Here is a 19940-nt window from a genome sequence, read left to right on the forward strand (position 1 = left end):
TAATTTTGAAAATAATTTTCTTGTTATTTATTCTATTTCAAGTTTTTTATCTCATTAAAGTAACGAAACAATTATTAGATTACAATAATTATGTAACTTTGGAAAGCCTAATGGAGTTTTATTTCATTTATGTGAGGTTCTTCTACGAATTAGCAACAAGTATTTTCCTAATGTCTACCCTTGGCTGTCTTGCTGTGCTTAAAACCTGCCTCGAGCCCCATAGAACTTGGTTCAATTGCTCACATCCTAAGCACATTTTTAGTGTTTCTTCAAGACGTTATGACTAGCTGGGCTCAAGTAAAAGAAAAGTATTAAAAGTTACGCGCTCAAGCGGTGCTGGTAAACACAAAACTTCCATTGAAGTTTCAGCGCTGGCCTGAGAAAATATGTACATGCCTGCGATAATGGGGCCGATTACGGCCAGAAAACAGGTCGCCATTTTAACGCGCCTCCAGATTGCCGGCAATAAAGTGCACCTACACAATCACCGCTGTGCTGCATAACTCAATTGAACGTAATGTGCTGATTACATTTTACTGTGACACGATACATTGCTCTTGAGTATCGCGGCTGATGTGAGTGTCGTTTGTTTGAGCCTGCAAGTAAACGGCCTGTGCTATTCACAGTACATTACTTTACTTAAACGAAATGGTTTGCAAAGTACATGAAAAACAAGAGGGTAATTATTTGTTTGCCCGTTCTTTATTTACCTTCATCTTAATCTTGCTAGAGATTTGTGGGCTTCAGATTGCAAATCTTGAACTCTGTAAATCTGTCCATTCTCCCATCTACTCCTACTGCGAAACATTAATACGGAGTGTGCGAAGGACCACACGAGTCAACCAAAGCTTCAATACTATCAAGTTTTCCCTTATGTTACAAACTTTAAAAATATTTTATTTTAAACGATATTATGAGCTAATTAATCCCTGCCACGACTCAGATTGTACACTTCATGGATTTAAAATTGTTCAATTAATGAGGTTTTGATGAGCTATATGACCTGCACGTGGGAGACGTGAAAAATATTTCGCTATTATTTCTTAAAGTAAAAAGTGTATAGTAATATATTTAAATTGTAATAATGATTACCGTTGTAAATATATTTTTATGATATTAATGTATACTGATTTGTATACATTTTGTACTCTTAACTATTTTATTGAATGTGCCACGCTAAAAGTTCCAGAGAATGTTGTTTTTTCTCTGCAAGATTCCAAAAGATCGTTGATATTTTACAAAACAATGATAATTTTTTGATTAATTTAAAATTTTTTACATAGATGTCATAATTTTATTGGTAGACGTGCTTTATGTATTACTTGATATAAAGTAACACAGGTTTGCATCAGTTGAGGATTGTGAAAAGGATTGAGCGCTGGTTTTCACATCCTTCATTTATTCGAAACGCAGCCGCTACTTCGACACCGGCATTTTAAATGACTTCGTTTTCAGTTCTCGATTCAGCGTTTTAACACGAGTATTTTTAAACTCATTCAATCACCAGCTCTGTTTACATAACAACGGAGTTCTTTGTTGGCACTGGTAGGTAATTAAATTGAAAAAAAAGTATATTTTTATTTTTCAGAATAAGGCGGTGCTGAAAATTGTTTGTCAGAGAAAAGTGGTATAAAATCGACTTGTCAATAATTTTTACATTATTCATCGTGGATACTAAGTTTTGAAAATTAATTACACAGACGTATTCAAACAAAGACACGTTTGAATATGAGGCTATTCTTCAAAATCTACGTTGTTTAAAACGAAGATTTAATTAATTTTTCGCTCTAGCTGAAAATGGGTCATGAATGTTAAAAATGACGAGTTTTTAATTATAGTTTTCTCGCTGTATTAATTAGAAAGTACACAGTAATTATATTTATTTGCTCCAGTTTTACTGAAAATTCATAAAAGTATCTTCTACGGTACTCTAGATTCCAGGCCTCTAATTACAAGAAATGAACCATTTCTTTTGAACTCCCGTTGCCTTGGTGTAACATAATTTTAATTACCAAGATTGTGGGACGCGTTCTTTTTCTTGCTCATAGAAGCCTTGAAGCTTAAAAGATTGCCCAACGAAGGCAAACACACGCACATAAAAATTTTCACTCGCCAAGGTTTTTTATCACAACACCGTTCACCTCAACCTGGAATTCCAATAAATGGGCCATAAATTGCGCCGAGGCCTGAATAGGTTTCTTCGAGTATAAATACATTGCATATATAGTGTAGTTATTTACAGTACAAATGATGATTAATTGGGTATACATGGCGTGTACAAATTTACAAATACTTCTGTAAATAATTTTAGAAATACGAATACGGGAAGTCTGAACTGATTGGGAGGCAAGATTTTTGCCTGTTTTTATTCGAATTAACCATTTATTATAATACTGATTCTAGCATGGTTTTCATTTTTCCTTTATTAAATTTTTATTTCTGGCTTTGATATTTTAAGAAATAGTTTTTTCTCGCATTGCTTCCAAGGACATTTAAAAAAGAGATTATATTGCTGGCTGCGCTAACCTGTTATGGCCGTAGCAACGTCCTTGACGGCCGTTGTAATTGACATCGCACAAAGTTTCTTTTGTGTACTTTCCGCTAGAATTTTAAAAATACTATCTTTGTATAAATTACGGAAGACGTAAACTCGTCCTAAAAGTGATCGAAATAACTGTAGCCGAATATTTAACTTAAAAACAACCCGAAAGTTGCTAAGAATTTTTGAGCCAAATTTTTGCGGCAGAGAGTGGGAGTTTTTTCGACAAGCAATCTAAATTTGTGCCGAAATATTGTAAAAAGTTCAGGCAGTAATACTGTAACGTTCGGTCTTCCGTAAAGTTCTACATATCGTCATATTCAGCCAAATCAATGCTATACTCGTTTTTGTCTTGCGCTACAGTGTTCAATATTGCATATATGATCAGCCAGGATGTCTTAAGTCATTTTATATCAGTGACCATACTTTCAAAATTCGCTAAGTGAACGTAAGTACTTGCGCTCTATTTTCTTATCTATGATTGGTGGATTTTGCTTGAAAGGTCAATGATTGGCTGATGAACTTACGATCTCTTAACTTTTTTTGAAAGTATAAGACTTAGATCAGGACGTCTAAGTCATCGTCGTACAACCTACGTCGTACATCGTCGACGAAGGTAGGTTGCTTTACGAAGGCTGCTTTACACTTATTGAAGAATAAGTTAAAATTTTATATGCCGCCCGATATGTTGAGAATGTTTGTGCGTACCCTAAGGCTTCAATAGAAATTTATTGGCATTCACATTATTGAACTATATTTCAAAAAAGTTTTTCTTCTATGCAGCTTTTCAAAGTTATTATATGACTCTGCTTCTCACTGGACAGCCACATGACTTAATTTGGTAAAAAGGCTCAAAATCATTTTTTGTGGGGCAATTTTATTTTATTTAAATTACTTATATATTTTTCTTTACGGTTACTTTTTTTGAAGAAGCAGTTCTTGCGGTAGAGGCAGGAGGCGTAAAATCTTCTGGGTGTCGACGGTCCTGGTCAACGCATTTTTCATTTCAGGATAATCCGGATACTTGATATATCAAGAGGGATCCTGCCGGACTCAAACATTCGAAGGCTTGCAATGGAGTGCACGCACAGATTTCTCGTATGGTAATTTTTATTTTGGGTTTATTTCGAGAACAATCACTTCAATTTTTGTAACGTGAATTTAATGTATGGGAAATACTGAAGGTTCCTACAGTGATTTTTTAGCCTAAATTGAGTTTGGTTCCTGAATTTGGCAAAATTATTTACTATGAAGAAGAAGAGTTTATAATAGTTAGGGGATGATATACGTGGACTCGTACAGATGTGCCGCTCGTCTTTGGGCGGCCATTAACTTCAAACTTATCCTCTTGATGGTTAGCCAGACTACCCTTCGACTGGCAAGAAGAATTTCCGCAATGGCTCTCAGAAATTTGTATCTATATATTAGTTTGTTCTTAAATAATAAGTTCCATGTTTATTCTGTAGCTTGAGAATCTGAAACAAAATGTTGTTTATTGCATTTGTTTGTTTATTATTTATTGCATTTGTTCATTGCATTATAAATATAGTATGAAAGGCACTTCAGTCCGTTTCTGATGTAACACATGAATATTTATAGGCGTTCAAGCTTTTATAAAAATGGTAAATAAACTATGTGATCACTTAGTCTTTTTCTGCGTATAGCTATTGCATATTGCAACGCGCATATTGCAGTTGTTGCTCAGTTAATTGATTGGTTTATTGTCATAAATTCGTTATTATAAAGGGTTATTCTAAAATATGGAATCAATTCAATACATTCGTATGTTTTAAGCATAAATTCGAAATAAATGAAATATACACCAGCGGAAAGAAAAAGATTCAAAGTATTTTTTAAACATGTATAAATGTTGAATATGTCCCCTTGTGCTGCACGGCAAACATCTAAACGGTAGCCAAACTCGTTCCACACGCGAGAAAGCATATCTTCTGTTACTGAGTGATCCGTAGCAGGGATACGGTTCTTCAGATCAACCAGAGTTGCTGGTAGAGGCGGCACGTAAACAGAGTTACTTGTAGAGACAGGACGTAAACAGAGTTACTGGTAGAATCAGGACGAAAACAGAGTTACTGGTAGAGGCAGGACGTAAACATTTGCTGATAGAGGCGGGACGTAAACAGAGTTGCTGGTAGAGGCGGGACGTAAACCGAGTTGCTGATAGAGGCAGGACGTAAACAGAGTTGCTGAACGTAAACAGCTGCCTTGACGTAACCCCATAAGAAATAGTCACGTGAGATCAGGTGATCTCAGTGGCTATAATGTGTTGAGCCTGATCATTTTTTATGCATCCTACCCAACGCTCAGGAAGTGACTGATTCAAAAAGTTCGGACATCAAGGATGACAATGGGGCTTGCCATTCTTAGTTTGAATTGGATAAAAAATTGAATCTTTCTCTTTCCAATGGTGTATAAATTTTTTATTAGAATTTATACTGTAATAAATACGAAATTATTAAATTGGGTGCACAATTTAGAATAACCCTGTATTTTATGTGTGCAATAATGCTGGTGCCGTTGATTGCTTACTCTGAGAATTAAATGCAATATTAGAGCACGAGTTTGGAAAGCTTTGTCTTGTACTTTTTGAATCGAAGTTCTTCTTCACGTTTTTTAAAATGCTTTTGCTCCAAGCACTGAACAAAGAACATTTTTTGAAATAATTTTTTCGATGTCAGCCTGGATTGGCATCTGGTGTGACAACTGTCGCAAACTTTACGTCCCCACATAAATAAAGTCGTCTCCCCTTCGCTTCTTACACTGCCGACTTGCCCCTTCCCGTAAAATGCGCCCGCCTGTAGAATAATAAAGAATGCAGCCGGTAAAGCTTAGGCGTGGTGTTTTTCTGAAGGAATTTAACTGAAATATTTGATTTCTTTGTTATCTTTTGATTTGCATATCGGTCAGTTGGAATATATCTGCATCTACGTTCACATATGACTTCATTTTTGTTTTCATGAGTTTCGGAAATGACTTATTAAATTTTTCTGACATTATTTTTTAAGTCACTATTTCGTATGAACTTTGACCCTTTGCTGCCATTATGTCACTCGTACGTTAACGAGAATTTGGTACGACTACTGTCTTAAGGTAAAAGTGTCAAACGACTCTAGTCATACTCATCAATAATTAAATTATTTGAAATAAATTTTATTATAAGTATCGTTCTGTAATTAAAATTATCGTCCTAATTATTGCAATTAAAATAAAAGGATTTTTTGATCCATAATCTCGAACGAGTAGCTGAAATTTCTAATGAGCGGCTGTTAATCCTACTGATGAGCGGCTGTTAATCCTACCGAAGTCGATTTGCTGGAAGAGTTATGAGACGTCAATTCATTACAGCAGTTGCTCCAAGTTTATATTTTTCTCTTCAATGTATCTAGCATTCGACTTTTGAAAACAGGCTATCGAGCTCAATTTTGTTTCGAAGTTTCAGCAAGCGACACAGCAAATATTATATAATTTTCTCAAATATTTGTTTGCTCCTAAACTACGTTTTTTTAAATGGTGTAATTTTGTGTCTCAAACTTTCTTACAATTCTGGAATTAACAAATAGTTCATTTCCAAAGCGAATTAGAAATTGCTGCTCAACTGCTTGCGTCAAAGTTACAGAAATTCTTGACTTGGTTGCAGCGCAATCTCGGCCAGCTCACGTTGCTTCATCATCACGAGTACAATCTTAAGTAATTATATATTAGGTGCATTGCAGTTAAAATTTGGTTAGCCTTCGGCACTTCAACATCAGCAGCCAAATCTTACGTAATTATATACTAGGAGCAGCGCAGTGAACATTCGGTCAGACTTCGTCACTTCAACATCAGCAACCAAATCTTAAGTAATTATATACTAGGTGCAAAGCAGTGAACATTCGGTCAGCCTTCGTCACTTCAACATCAGCAACCAAATCTTAAGTAATTATATACTAGGTGCAAAACAGTGAACATTCAGTCAGCCTTCGTCACTTCAACATCAGCAACCAAATCTTAAGTAATTATATACTAGGTACTAGGTATACTAGGACAATTGGTCAGTCTTCGTCACTTCAACATCAACAACCAAATCTTAAGTAATTCTATACTAGGTGCAAAGCAGTGAACATTCGGTCTGCCTTCGTCACTTCAACATGTAGTCGCAGCCTTCGTCACTTCATTTTTTATTATACAAATGCACGCTGGCTTTCTTTGCCGGGATGCCAATAGACTGTAGGCTGGTCCGACACAATGGCCAGTCCATTGCATACTCAAGCTTCTGTTGTACACCGCCTTGCTCATTCCTCGAGAAGGTCCATTCGGAAATGACTGTTTTTCATCATTCCTCTTTCTTCTTTAACTTCCATTACAATGATAGGTGGCGGCCTCGAAGAAAAATCATCGGAAATTTGGCATCTTGAAGCTTAGAGAAGAAACATTTCATGTTTTTCATTGGCCGCTCTTTGATCTACTCTCTTCTTTTTTGTCGCTTAATTTAGCTTTCATACGCACTCTTCAGTATTTCTGTAAAATTAAATAACTAAAAGTCCTAAATGCAGCAACAGTTTTAGACTCATTAGCTCAATCGATCACCATTCAGGCAATGTTAGTACTATAACATCGCTTCATTTATTCATTGAATTTACACGTAATTTCGTGACAAACACAAGTTCTTTTTAAATATTTTATTTCGTCGATGTCGGAACTTAATGAGAATGTGAATTACTCTATACCAAATATCAACTTCCATTTTTTTAGTTTCTTCAGATTATTGTCTGGGCTCAGTTCAAGCCCTCTTGAAGCATTGTATTAACGTCAATTTTTCAGTGGTCTTAAGAGTTATACTACACTTTTTATGCAATGTAAAATCTTTTTGCATGCATAAGCGTGTTCTACCTCCTTGAAGAATGAATTTAATGCCCTTTGTGTTGGTGTTTCGGTATTATTTTACATTTAATGATGTTCCACCTGAGTTGCATTTTAACATGCTTTTATGTACTTGGTTTTTTGCCTCAAAGTTTAGTTTGCAGTTAGGTTGATTTCATTGTGTGTTTCTACCTCTATCTATCGAAATGGATTTAATATTGAATTATGTTCAAGTTACAAACGTTTTATCGTAGATACTTGCATGTATGTGTTGATAGTATGAATATACATAAATTAAAACCACTGCAATAATTTCGTTACTTCTACATTTTCGTAATAACTGACTGTAATAAATCAGATCGAATTAAATTTCATTTAACTGAAAAAATGAAATGAATTCTAAATTTGTTTGGCTATTCTAGAACGCTTTTTTTTTTTTTGTTTGGCTTAACTTGCATTTGTAGCAAGTACTTTATTATTTATAATTGTATTTATTTATGTTTATAAGTACACGAAAAATTTTATTCCATCAATGTGCAGGAAAGGAAATGTGAACGAACTTCAACCGCAAAGTGCCACACGAACTTCAGGTGCTTCTCCGTATGATTTTTTGTTGGCACTGTGAAGGAATTTTCATGCCGCTTGTCAACCGCGAAGTGCCCCTCGAACTTCAGGTGCTTCTCCGTAGGATTTTTTGTTGGCACTGTGAAGGAATTTTCATGCCGCTTGGGACGCTGAAGCGGGAGATTCCTGTCGCCAGTCTGCCCTCTGGAGGACCAGGTATTGGGCTAATAAATTTTCGAATTTGCCCTTATTTTCTGCGCATCTTAGAAAGACGCGCTAGAGAGTGTCAGCGTACCACCAAAGTCACGGTTTTGGGAGTAGTCTCGAGTCTCTGCTGGCCGAAAAAATATATGTATTTTCCACGATCAGTCGTAATGTTGCCCAGTTTCTGTGATTTTAGAAATGTCGTTCTATTTTGCAGCACCCGAGCTAGAAACGCTGTATTTATTTATGTTACCGTTTTATTTTTCCACGGAATCTCTGTTACTGACGAAAACAAAACAAAAAAATTTCTAATTTGTTAACATGATTTCAGTTGAAGAAAAAAACATTGTTCATGACGATTTTCGGATTTTCAGATTTTCACGTTGACGATGGCATAAGCGTCTTCTACATACATCGTATTTTTTTCAAAATCCCTTTTCCAAATTTTCTCTTCTGAACTATGGCCATAGTATTTTTATAACGTAGTAGTTCAATGCTGCCAAAAGTATTTTTCTTAATTGAGCAAAGCTTTGGAGCCGAGGCCTAGTGATCTGGACTTCTTTTCCCCAGATTTCCATTTGAAGAGAATGACTTGGAAGTGCTGAAAGCAAAGCTGTAAAAATGATCCTAATATGTAGCATGGTATTATTTAATTAGCCCTAGTTTAGCGTTCGTATTTTATTTTATTATGTTATGATCCTCAATTTATTATGATCCTCAGAAAGCCTTCACGCACCAAGCGTATAATGATTCTATTGCCGAAAATGTCATGCTCTGAGTGAACTCGATTCTTAATCAAACCTCTTACATTTAATGAGAATCGCTATAAAATCGGCACTGGACATGCTTTTTAGTATTTGACTCTGAATTTGAGTAAACCGAATTTGTTGCCGACAGTAGAAATTAACTATTGAACAACGATTGTTCATTTTTTCCCTACTGTGCATGATGTTTCTTAATTAGAATGTCATAGGAGTGAACGTTATTCTGTAAATTAAGCTTCAACATATTCGGTGTGGTGGATATTTTGCATTCTAGAGTTGCTTAGAACCATGTTTTATTTCTTCAATGTCATTGCCTCCATATCGATCCTAACTGCATTTTAGAGCTGTTGTGTCCAAATGTCATCATATATTCATATAACACTGATGGAAAACTCGATATCCCTTGGTCAGTATCTCGTTCACAAGCATTACTATAAATAAGTGAATTTAAACTTATGAAGTACGATGCTGAATTTATATTTCGTCGTCGTAAGACGGTCCATATCTATAGGAGCGCAGGGCTACAATCAATCCACGTCATTTGCATATTAGTATCGAAATAAAATGTGATCGAAAAATGAAGGCAATATATTTTTTTAAGTTCATGCTCATCTGACCTATACGTATCCTGTTTTTATTTCATTGCAATAATTAACGAACCGGATTGTTCAAATGATCGAAAACCGACCGTGATAAATTCAGACTAGGAATTATATTGCCAGGTTTGATGAGCGTAAATGTGACGTCGAATTTGTATAGATATATCTATTTATATGTATTTATGACCTCTAACATTCATCGATCTTGACCGCCCGGTCTTAACGTCATGTCATAATGAAGTCATAAATCATTCATCTGACCATTCAATTACGTTTTTTTTACGGTAATCGTTTGGCTCATTTGTATGGATGACTAAGAAAATGTTTTGTGTTCATGTGAAAAATTATTTTTATGAAAATTGAGTTCCATTAATAAGAACTGAAATAATTTTTGTTTTTATTAAAACACAATATGTAAAACATGCAATGTTGAATTTTAATATGCAGTGCGGGTTTTGCGCCAAAATTATTACTGATTTATCCATCGCCACTGTTGTAGTTAAGTATTAAATTTCACTCGCATTTTAATCCAAAACCTAAAATTCACGATTTTAAGTAATTGCACCGTATTTTAGCCGATTTAATTCATCTTTTAAGTTAGGGATTTATTTTCATGAACTCGTAAATGAACCCGTGTTTTCCTTATCAATCGCCGAAGTCGTGTTTTCTATTTCTATGCATGCATGTCCGACTGTCATTATGCAACAAATGTATTTTTCTGTTGTTAAATTCTTATAATAAGAGACTAACTGCGGTAAAACTTGGTCTCATGGAAAGCCGATGAATAACACTAGTATAATTTTAGGTCAATTACTACAGGCAATAAACGAAATAACAGAATGAATGGATTGGTATCGACGTCTGCAATTTGAACGCAGGAATTCAATAAAAGGCAACGCTTCTCACTGAAATGTAAGCTACCGCATCAAATTTAATTGCAACTGATTCACGGGTTGAATGTTAACAACAATCATGTTAAGATTGAAATCAATTTGAATGTAAATATCTGACAACAGTTTTGATACCACTCTTATTCCATCGAGCGCGCAATAGGGAAGTATTAGAATTGAATGAAATTTAAATTCAAATAATTCATATTTTCCCTACACGTGATTATTTGACAGTATTTTTGTATGAAATAATATTACTCGTATGTTATAACTTCGTTAGATTTGTTAAGTGTGACGTCTCTGAATCGTGGATGAACATTATAAAAACGTAGATGACAAACGAAAAGCTAATAATGTATATAACGTCACAGCGACTTCGCACATTTATCCCCAATTCAACATACAATCCTGTAATATCTGTTCTTTAATCATAAATATTTCGGCTAGAATATACATAATTCTATTCATACATAATTAATTGAAAAGCATGTACGAAGAAGTATAAATCGAGTCTGCGATCGAAAGTTACTCCGCTGCCGCCCAAAGGTTTTATTGATTGCCTTCATTCTATTTAATCGCCCTGGAAGAACTCTCATCTGTCACGAACCTCATAATAACCATCCACTTAATGACCAGCTATTATATACGCCTGCATGCCATACATTGATTATCAATTGGAAGTTTGCCTAGACCTCCATAAGGTTTAGTGGAACGGTTAATGTAAGGTTGGCGGTTGGTGACGTGCTCAGGTTATATCAGAATTGGCCCGTTTTTCATACTGAACAGGAAAATTATTTTATCATTATTAAAAGTCATTCAAGGAAAAGCTAATAGCATGACAACATTACTTTCAGTTAAGTCTTTATCATAGCCATAATTTTTGTTTTTGAATATTGTTGAAAAATGAATAGGGTTTTCATCTAAGCATGTATTTACTTAGTAATTTTCGTGAATTATGATGGCTCTGCGCCAGACTCAGTTATTAATACTTTATTCCTAGATCTTTTATTGGGGTTCATAAAAGCGTTTCCCATGTATGTTATTATTTTTTTTTTTTGACAAAGCGAAATTCAAAGTTTCAGGGCGAGGTGACGTGAGCGTATATCAACCATCGTGCCGAATGATCTCTTATCATGTTACAGCGGCGGCGGTAAATTTGTACTACAATATTTGCCAATTACTTCAACTTTTATAGCATTGATGGTTGCTGTAGTCTATCAGCCGTTCTTAAGCTTAAAATTCTTTCAAATTTTGTCATTTATGTAATTTAATATAAGCTTGTTTATTTATAAATTTCGAAAGCGAATAAGCTTTTATCAACGCTCCAAAGTAATTAGCAAATTTTATGAAGGCGGTTTTTGCATGAGAAGTTGATGACCTCAAGCCATCCTATAATTAATCGAGTCTGCTTGAAGACAGGCAGGAACTCGTGCGATAATTTGAGAAGCTTCTCAGTATTTCCTAAGGTGCAGGTTATATAATTATTAATCGTTTTTCGGCTTCTCGCTCACTGTAACTGAAGGACTCATTTATCCTTAATGAGGACTAATTCTTCCTCTCCTCAGACCACGGTACATTCAAATCACTTGCCTTGTGTTTATCTGCATTCGCAATGAAATTTCTGTTCCTAATCTTTTGACATCATATTTTCCTCTAGCACCTCTAACTTCTGCTCATATTGTGCTCTACTATCTCCAGCTTCTGCTAAGATTTTCTTCTAGCACCTCTAACTTCTGCTCATATTGTGCTCTACTATCTCCAGCTTCTGCTAAGATTTTCTTCTAGCACCTCTAGCTTCTGCTCATATTGTGCTCTACTATCTCCAGCTTCTGCTAAGATTTTCCTCTGCCGCCTCTTGCTTCTTCTCAGCTTTCCTGTTAAATCAAAGACTTAAAAGTATACCGGGTGCCTGTTAAATCAAAGACTTAACAGTACTCCGGGTGCATCAGGTTAGTTCGACTAATTCTTCCCTTGACATCTCTTTCTAAAAAAATTGTTTTGATTTTCTAACTTAGAACGCTAGACATGTTGCATGCCTAGTAGTGAATATTTTTAATCAAATGCTGTCTAGCAGAATAGTTTTACGCACGGGCAAAGTTTCGCTCTGTTGAAAAAAGGTTGCTTCCTGCAAACTTTTGTGTTGAACTTTTTTTCTTTGTCTCTGAGCGATAAATATATTTTTTGAGTAAATATAAAGCGATGGCATTAAAATAATGACTTAAGCGTATATAATATATAGAATGAAACAAAAATCATCCTGACTATGAGAACGAAACTCCTAATAAGCTTCAAATACCCAAGGCGCGTTGCATATGGAACACGACAAATATCAGTATAAACAGCGATTCATTTGATTGATGTCGCCATGCCTGTCGTTCAGTAACTTATGTCGAGAGCGAGAAGTTCCATCAGAAAATCATTGATCAGACGTTCGATCCGCATAGCTTAAATAATTTAATATTTTCTATTCCCAGTGACAGATTTAACTTCATTAACTTATTGGATGTAAAAAATAAATGGTCTTGCTCTCATCTTTTATGACCAAAAGTATGAAAAATAATATGCCATTAAGTAGAATTTTGGATGTCAAGATTTCGATACCCGGAGTGAGAGCTACAGAGTTGCTGGGGGAAGCTCACATGTGCATATAGTTAGATAATCCTAATAATGAGACCAAGATATATGACATTGCATGGTGGTGCAACCGATGACGAAAAATATTCAAACGATCTGTATCGTTTCGAAAAAGGTAATCAAAGCTATTTTTAATGTATGGTGATTCGATGCGAAAATGAAAATCAAGCTAAAAATTATGTATTCATACGTGCGCCTATAGTATGCTATTTTCTGAGACACAAATAATGAGTTGCAGAGAACCACTTTCATGCTATAATTTTAATGGTAGCAATTGTGTAACGCCGATACTTCATTTTTAAATAATCACGATAGAAACTTCAATTATATCTGCACTTGCACATTTTCAAGCCATAAAGATATATGTCAAAAATCATAGTGTTGCTACCTGAAGATAAGTGTGACGAATGTAGAGGTGCTACCACACCTCTACATTCGCCAGGAATGTAGAGGTGTCATCACATGTCTACACCTCTACATTCGCCAGGAATGTAGAGGTGTCATCACAAGTCTACACATCTGCATTCGCCAGGAATGTAGAGGTGTCATCACACGTCTACACCTCTACATTCGCCAGGAATGTAGAGGTGTGGCATTGAACAGGTGCCTGGTTGTGATGCGGTCGATGTAGAGGTCGATATGCGAGGTATTGCTGCACTTGACAGTCTTGCTTCTCCTCACGCCATGTCCATTAGCTTTTCATCCATAAGTCATGCAACCAGCACGCCAGGCTGCGCAATTTATCGCTCGCTTTGATTTTTCTCTCGACTTTTTGCACGGGGATATTGAAGTTATTCAAAATCACGTGTTGTGTTCTGGATTTGTTGATGCACAAGCACGGTTTCAGACGTAGAGAGAATGATTAATTTTTACTATTTTATTTTATTTGTTAGCATTAAGCCATAAATGTACTTAATTTTATACATCATTAGCGGCGCGTGCAGCGTATTGAACTTTGATGATGGATTGTCGCAAAATTCTTCTCGAATTTTGTTCAGAATTGGACAAATTGATCTTCATTGTCTCTACATGAAGACGTGTGCGTGCTGTCAACTTGTGAAAATTTAAAATTTATGTAGTGTAAATCTGAAAATAGTTTATAGTCCGATTACTGTTCATTAGATCACGGTTTGATTTGGAAAGATGTCATCTTTCGTCCAAATTAAACTGATAACTTTCGTGTATATATTTTAGCGGAGTTGCATATGATTATATTAAAAAATGGTTTCCGATCGTATCAGCCGAGAAAAAGAGCATTATTCTAGAAAGAATCGATATTTTATATTTACATAAATATCTTTAAGATTAGTTCGAAAGAATCTAGAGTATAACTTATTGGGCATTCTAAGCCTAGTCGCCTATGCATGGCCAAACATGCCTTTCATTATATATAGCGCGTGATATTTACGGTGAAAATGTTAAACCAATTCCTACATCTGTATCAACGTACGTTTGAATCTCCCGAATGAATCTCTGGCTGGTGGTGGCATTTGAATCTGGGTATCGATTTTGATTTGGATGACGTTATTTTTATCTTTTTAACCTCTCATTTTTTATTTGTCTTAGCGAAGTCTCTACCGTAAAATTACACTTTTTAATCGTGTTTACAAACAAATGTTCCATCAATAATTATTTGTTATAATGTATATATTTACGCAACAATTAACAATAGTATCCTTGCTAATCAAACTTAATCAATAATAGAATCGCTTCAATCCCTCTTATATAAGTTGATAATCCCCGAGATGAATTTATTTTAATAAACTTTTTACAAGTGCGTGTTTACCGTAAGTGACGGCCGATTCATCAAGGTATAAACTCGACTGGATTTTGGACGTGTGCATCAGAGTAATCTGTCGTTGCCAGGATTTATTTCAACATCATCAAGTAAATCGGATCAGCCATGATTAAATAAATAAAAAAAGAGGGAATAAACCGGTGAAAAATGTCTCTATCGACAAGCGTCGTCGCTGTCTGGCCCGCGTACGAGTGGAGGGGGGTGAGGGGTGGAGTGGAGGTCGCGTCAGTCTAGCGTCTCTGTTGCTCCTCAGTGTCTCGCGTGACTCGGTGCTCGGTGGTTGTGTAAGAAGCTGTTCTTGCCGCCGCTTTCTGTGGATACCCACGCATGCCTACAGCCCTTCTGTTTCTGTGCGGAATTTCGTGGTCCCATTTACTTATTTTTCTACTGAAAGTTACGTGTATCTGAAAGATTATTAATTGATGTGAATTTTTTAATTGTTGTGCAATTCAAAAGAAATTGTGAGTCTGCTTACAAGTGTTCATGATGACATTTTAGTCGCGTAAATTTTATACGTCTATTGACACGCTGAAATGTGTACCTAAATTACGGATCAAACTCTCAGTGTCCAGGAACAAAATTTCTGCTCTGATTTCAGCCAGAAATACGGAAGTTATCAGACCGCTTATGCGTGTTTAAGTTTAAAACAAACATTTCTGTCGATTGAGGAAATGTGACGAATGACAAGGTTTGATGAATACAAAGAGTAATCTTACTAACGCACGATGCTGTGGTGGCAAGCATAAGTTATCGCTGAGGATGGCGCCCAAGTGCAGAAGAAGCGCACGGTCGCTGCCAAGTGTTGGCGCGCTGTGGCCGCGGTGCCTGACGCTGCTGTGCCTGCAACTCGCACCCGCGCTCGTATACGCAAGTGAATACGCTACAGGTGAGTCGCTGTACTGAGGAACTTTTTCTTTCAAGGTTTTCGTTTAAATGACCTCATAACAATGGAAAAATTTTACGTGACTTCAGCACATGAAACAACGACCATTTCATGATGCAAAGGTGGTTTTTGATTTACCATCCCACTCTTTTTTTTAATATAATTTGCTCTAATGTTTCTGTTATGAACTCAAATCAGTGTGAAACCATAACTAAATTGCGAGAGTGATGTGGATGATAAAGCGGACCTATAGTTATTATCTGAATGTTCACTCTGCATGGCCCTTTATCCTGCCGTGAAATCCCGTAAAAGTATGAAGACTATGAACATGTAACCGACACGAATGAGATGCTAAATGTTAACTGAACCATGCACACAATATAGTCTGATGAACGCACCGACTACAAACACTCCAAACCAGAAGTTTCTCGAAGTAATTACTTTTTAGTAATAATTGAATAATTAATTAATTAGCACAATAAATTCGAGAAAAACTTCTGTATTATCACAAATTATTCGCCATCTCTTGTTACACGTTGATTAGGGAAGTGGCGTTCACTCATCTACTGCGCTTTCATTATGGCAGTTAATAAAATATATGACTAATTACTGATCTCTTTGTCTTCCTTTAAAGTTAATCCGACACGTCTGGCAAAATCCGCGGTTGTCAGAAATTTGCCTCGTAGATAAGCAGTTCAATTATGATATATCACAGGAGCAGTCGAAAGATATAATACTCCGATTTTTGACGATATACATTACTATATACTCGATATAGACTTAGGGTCAATTAGTTATCTTTGGCTTGTACATCGAAAACAATTGAGGTTCCAATAGACTCAAAGCCGCGATCAGACTCAGCGCACCAATTTAATTGCGAATTCTACTGCTTTGAACATAAAGTTGTGTAATCAAAATGAATACGTTGCCTAACATCAAATTGAATTATAACCGAAAATATTTTATTGTTTATTTGTTCTGCCATGTGAACATGTTTTATTCTCGCCATTTCAAACAAAATATTATTGTGGGAGTAAAACCCGTGGTGCATGGTACAGGAATTCTCATTTGTTTTCGCTTATTCTACTGCGACCGTTTATTCGTTTGTTCAAGTCTAGTCGCACAAAGTGGTAATCTATATTTCTTTTTTTTGTTCAGTTAAACTTGTTGCGTTTAAATTGTGAGGGATTCGGAATTGCAGTTTGATGTCTGGTATATTTGGTTTCTTTCTATCACGATCATGAATGTGGTCGTTTCTCAACAATATAAACGTGAAACAAAGCCACAATAAACTGCGACGATTAATTGTTCTGGGTAAATAAGTAATAGTATAGTACAAAAAGTGCACTGTTGATGTTAGTTAGTCGAGTGGTTGATGTTCAAAAGAAGGAGTAACTTCAAATTCATCATTGAAAAATCAAGTCAACAATGGAAAGCATTTAAATAAACACAGGTTTTCTCATCTGAAATGCTTGATGCTTCGCTTCTCCTGCACGTTTGTATCCCATTGTTTGCACTGGAAAAAATTCTATTTTGGCGTCGCAACGTTCATCATGAACGGAGAAGTGACTGTGAAGCGACGGTTGTGTTGTTTACAGCTTGTAATCAGTCGTGAGAATGACAGCGCGTCCTCGAAACGAGACAATTCCGATAGTGTCTGTGGGATCTCTCGGGGAACTTGTCGCTTATATCTGCGTCGGTAGTTCGACAAAACTGAAGTGAACGGGGATCTCGTAAAACTTGTGATTGAAGTTCCTAACAGAGGAAGAGAATTTGCATCTTGATGATATTGATACAGCTTTGAATATCCGTCGTTTCTCGTTTTCTTAAGGAATAAAATCGATATGTGTTGTCGAGGACATCGGACCACGCTTGATTGGTCTTGGGCTTATCCAAGCATCTGCAAATCGCTATAGAGGTTGCCCAATGTTAGCGATCCGTAAATATAATTGCTCTATAAATTTAAATGAAATTTTGGTGCAAAATTGTTCCATGTTAAACGGGATGATGAATAGGGTTCAGTTTAATGCGGCTCAAGCCTGCGATAGAATATTATCTGGGGCATCACTGCATGATCGCTGATTTGACTGCTAGTACAATCCTAACCCATTGGCAACATATTTCTGTTAGGAGCACTTGTTCCATATTACACTTGCAATAATTGATTGTAACTTTGTGTAAAATTATAAAGTGCATGCATTAAAATAAGATAACTCAATTATTATTTCCCTCATAAAAGGAAAATACCAACATGGTTCACTGCACGATTATATACAGTCGCCCTTCGCCATGTTTTTGCCGTTTGTTGCCTAAACTTTAAGCTCAAAAATCTGAATTGTAAGTGCAATTAAAGAATTTTAATTGTAGAACAAAAAAGTTTCGGACGATTTCAGTGTATATTGTTTGTCACGTAAGCCATTAAAATAGATAAATCGGATGTCCGACCGGGAGCTAGAAAATTCGCACTAGTATCGTGCCTGGCATCATCTATTTAGCCTGTAACTTCAAGAGGATTTTTGTATATTATTTATTCGGTCAACCAGATATCTCTTCTCCGATTTGCTATGCAATATTTCGGAAGGTATTATCTATATATTAATAGTATTCGCTCAAACGATTCGCATTTTGTTTTTAGTTTATGATCAGACGAATTTCATTCATGAAACTGAAAAATTCAGATGCCTTAGAAATGATTTTGGATTTCTTGTATTATTTTTTGCTTTCTATTTGTGTGACACAAATTCTTTCGACACGAATGCTTAACGAAATACGATGGTGATATGTAGCAATGTTAACATTGAAGCGTTTATTATATGTTACCACTAGAATATCCTGTGTTCATTTTGCCCTAAACTAAACCTACGCAAATTCCCTCTGAGCTGAAGGCTGTTGAGATCTCAGACCTTGGCCATTGCTTTGTGGATTAGCGTCGTGGAAACAAGAGCCATGCATTTAAGATGTACACTGAAACTAAACATCCATAGGTAGGAGCCAACGTCTTGCCTGCTGTAAGCTTGTGTCCACAGGCCAGCATTCATGGCCGCATTTGTGGTCGGCTACAACTGATGAATTTGTTAACAATCCTTGCTAGAAATTAGCACGCAACTACCTAATGTAGATGATACTGTGTCGCTTGCATCAAGGCTGGTTAGGCAGTCATGTGCTCTAACTGCATAATGAGCTCAAATTAGCATTTCAATTCACTCTAAAATCTGTTCGTTTGCACTGTTGATCCCTTCCTTGAGTGTTCAAAGTATAATTTATTTGTTTGTACGGACGCAGGACCAAAGCGGGGGCGTTAAAATGTTTTTAATGAAAATTAAAACGAATTACAATTCAAATAATTCACGAATACTCACATTATTCTATTTTCTTTCTATCACTAATTAGACGAATTTAATTAATTAAATATCACTAATTTGACTAATTTAATTAAATTAATTTGACACTAATTTATTAATTAGTGTCAAGTAATAGAGATTCCCATCGACCTCGCAGCTTATTTTTGTTTATTATTCATGAGCAAACCTGATGTTTCTATTAATATCTCTAGGATATCGTCTATCAAAACACGAGTTCTTCGTTTATCTTGAAACATTTACCATGTGAACCTAAAGTGTTTTGAAGCAATCCTTGGATTTTTTCAATGTTAGATAAATTGCCACAAAATTTTGTCGTATCGTACAAGAGTTGTACTGCTGGCACAAATAGGGTCCATTTTCTGATGTTGCCAAGATCTCTTTTAAGTGAGCCCTGGAGGGATCATTCTGCAGCTCCGCCCAGCGATCCAGTTCCCCGCGCTGCTATTGGGTGCTCAGAGCGAGCTACCCGCATCCTGGAATAGCCTCCCAAGCATTCGTTATCTCGTGTTTAACTACAGTACTACATCTATAGTACCAGCCAGGCAACCAAGAAATAACAGCTGACGCTTATTTTAATTTTCCAGAGCACTGGAAGTTGAGATTTTAGTATTTTTATGTTCAAAGTATTAGTACTTAGGATCTCACACGCCTTTTTATGATCAGAATGTTAACTCGCATGCTCCGGTGCTACTTAAAATCGTACCTTATTTCAGATTAATTGCATTGTGGAAATGAGCTTTTATTTAGAAGATAAAGTATAGAAACCAATTCTATTTAATTGCTAATCTTGCGCACGAAATCTTAGACTTTTTCGTGTCAGCTCATTCAACAAACTTTGTCTCCGAC

The 19940-nt window shown here is 36.0% G+C and overlaps 1 protein-coding gene across 1 annotated transcript in view; it reads left to right on the forward strand.

Annotated features, from left to right (window-relative positions):
- The first annotated feature begins 15293 nt into the window (after positions 1–15293).
- Positions 15294–19940, forward strand: part of LOC108680927 (contactin-1) — a 195126-nt gene continuing 190479 nt past the window's right edge. The window contains exon 1 of the mRNA XM_018169857.2: positions 15294–15735. Within this exon, the coding sequence (XP_018025346.2) occupies positions 15543–15735 (193 nt within the window). The 5' untranslated portion in view covers positions 15294–15542. The remainder of the gene's footprint in view (positions 15736–19940) is intronic.

The sequence above is a fragment of the Hyalella azteca genome, unplaced genomic scaffold (assembly GCF_000764305.2).
Source record: "Hyalella azteca isolate HAZT.00-mixed unplaced genomic scaffold, Hazt_2.0.2 contig13505, whole genome shotgun sequence".
In the NCBI taxonomy this organism is placed as follows: Eukaryota; Metazoa; Arthropoda; class Malacostraca; order Amphipoda; family Hyalellidae; genus Hyalella; species Hyalella azteca.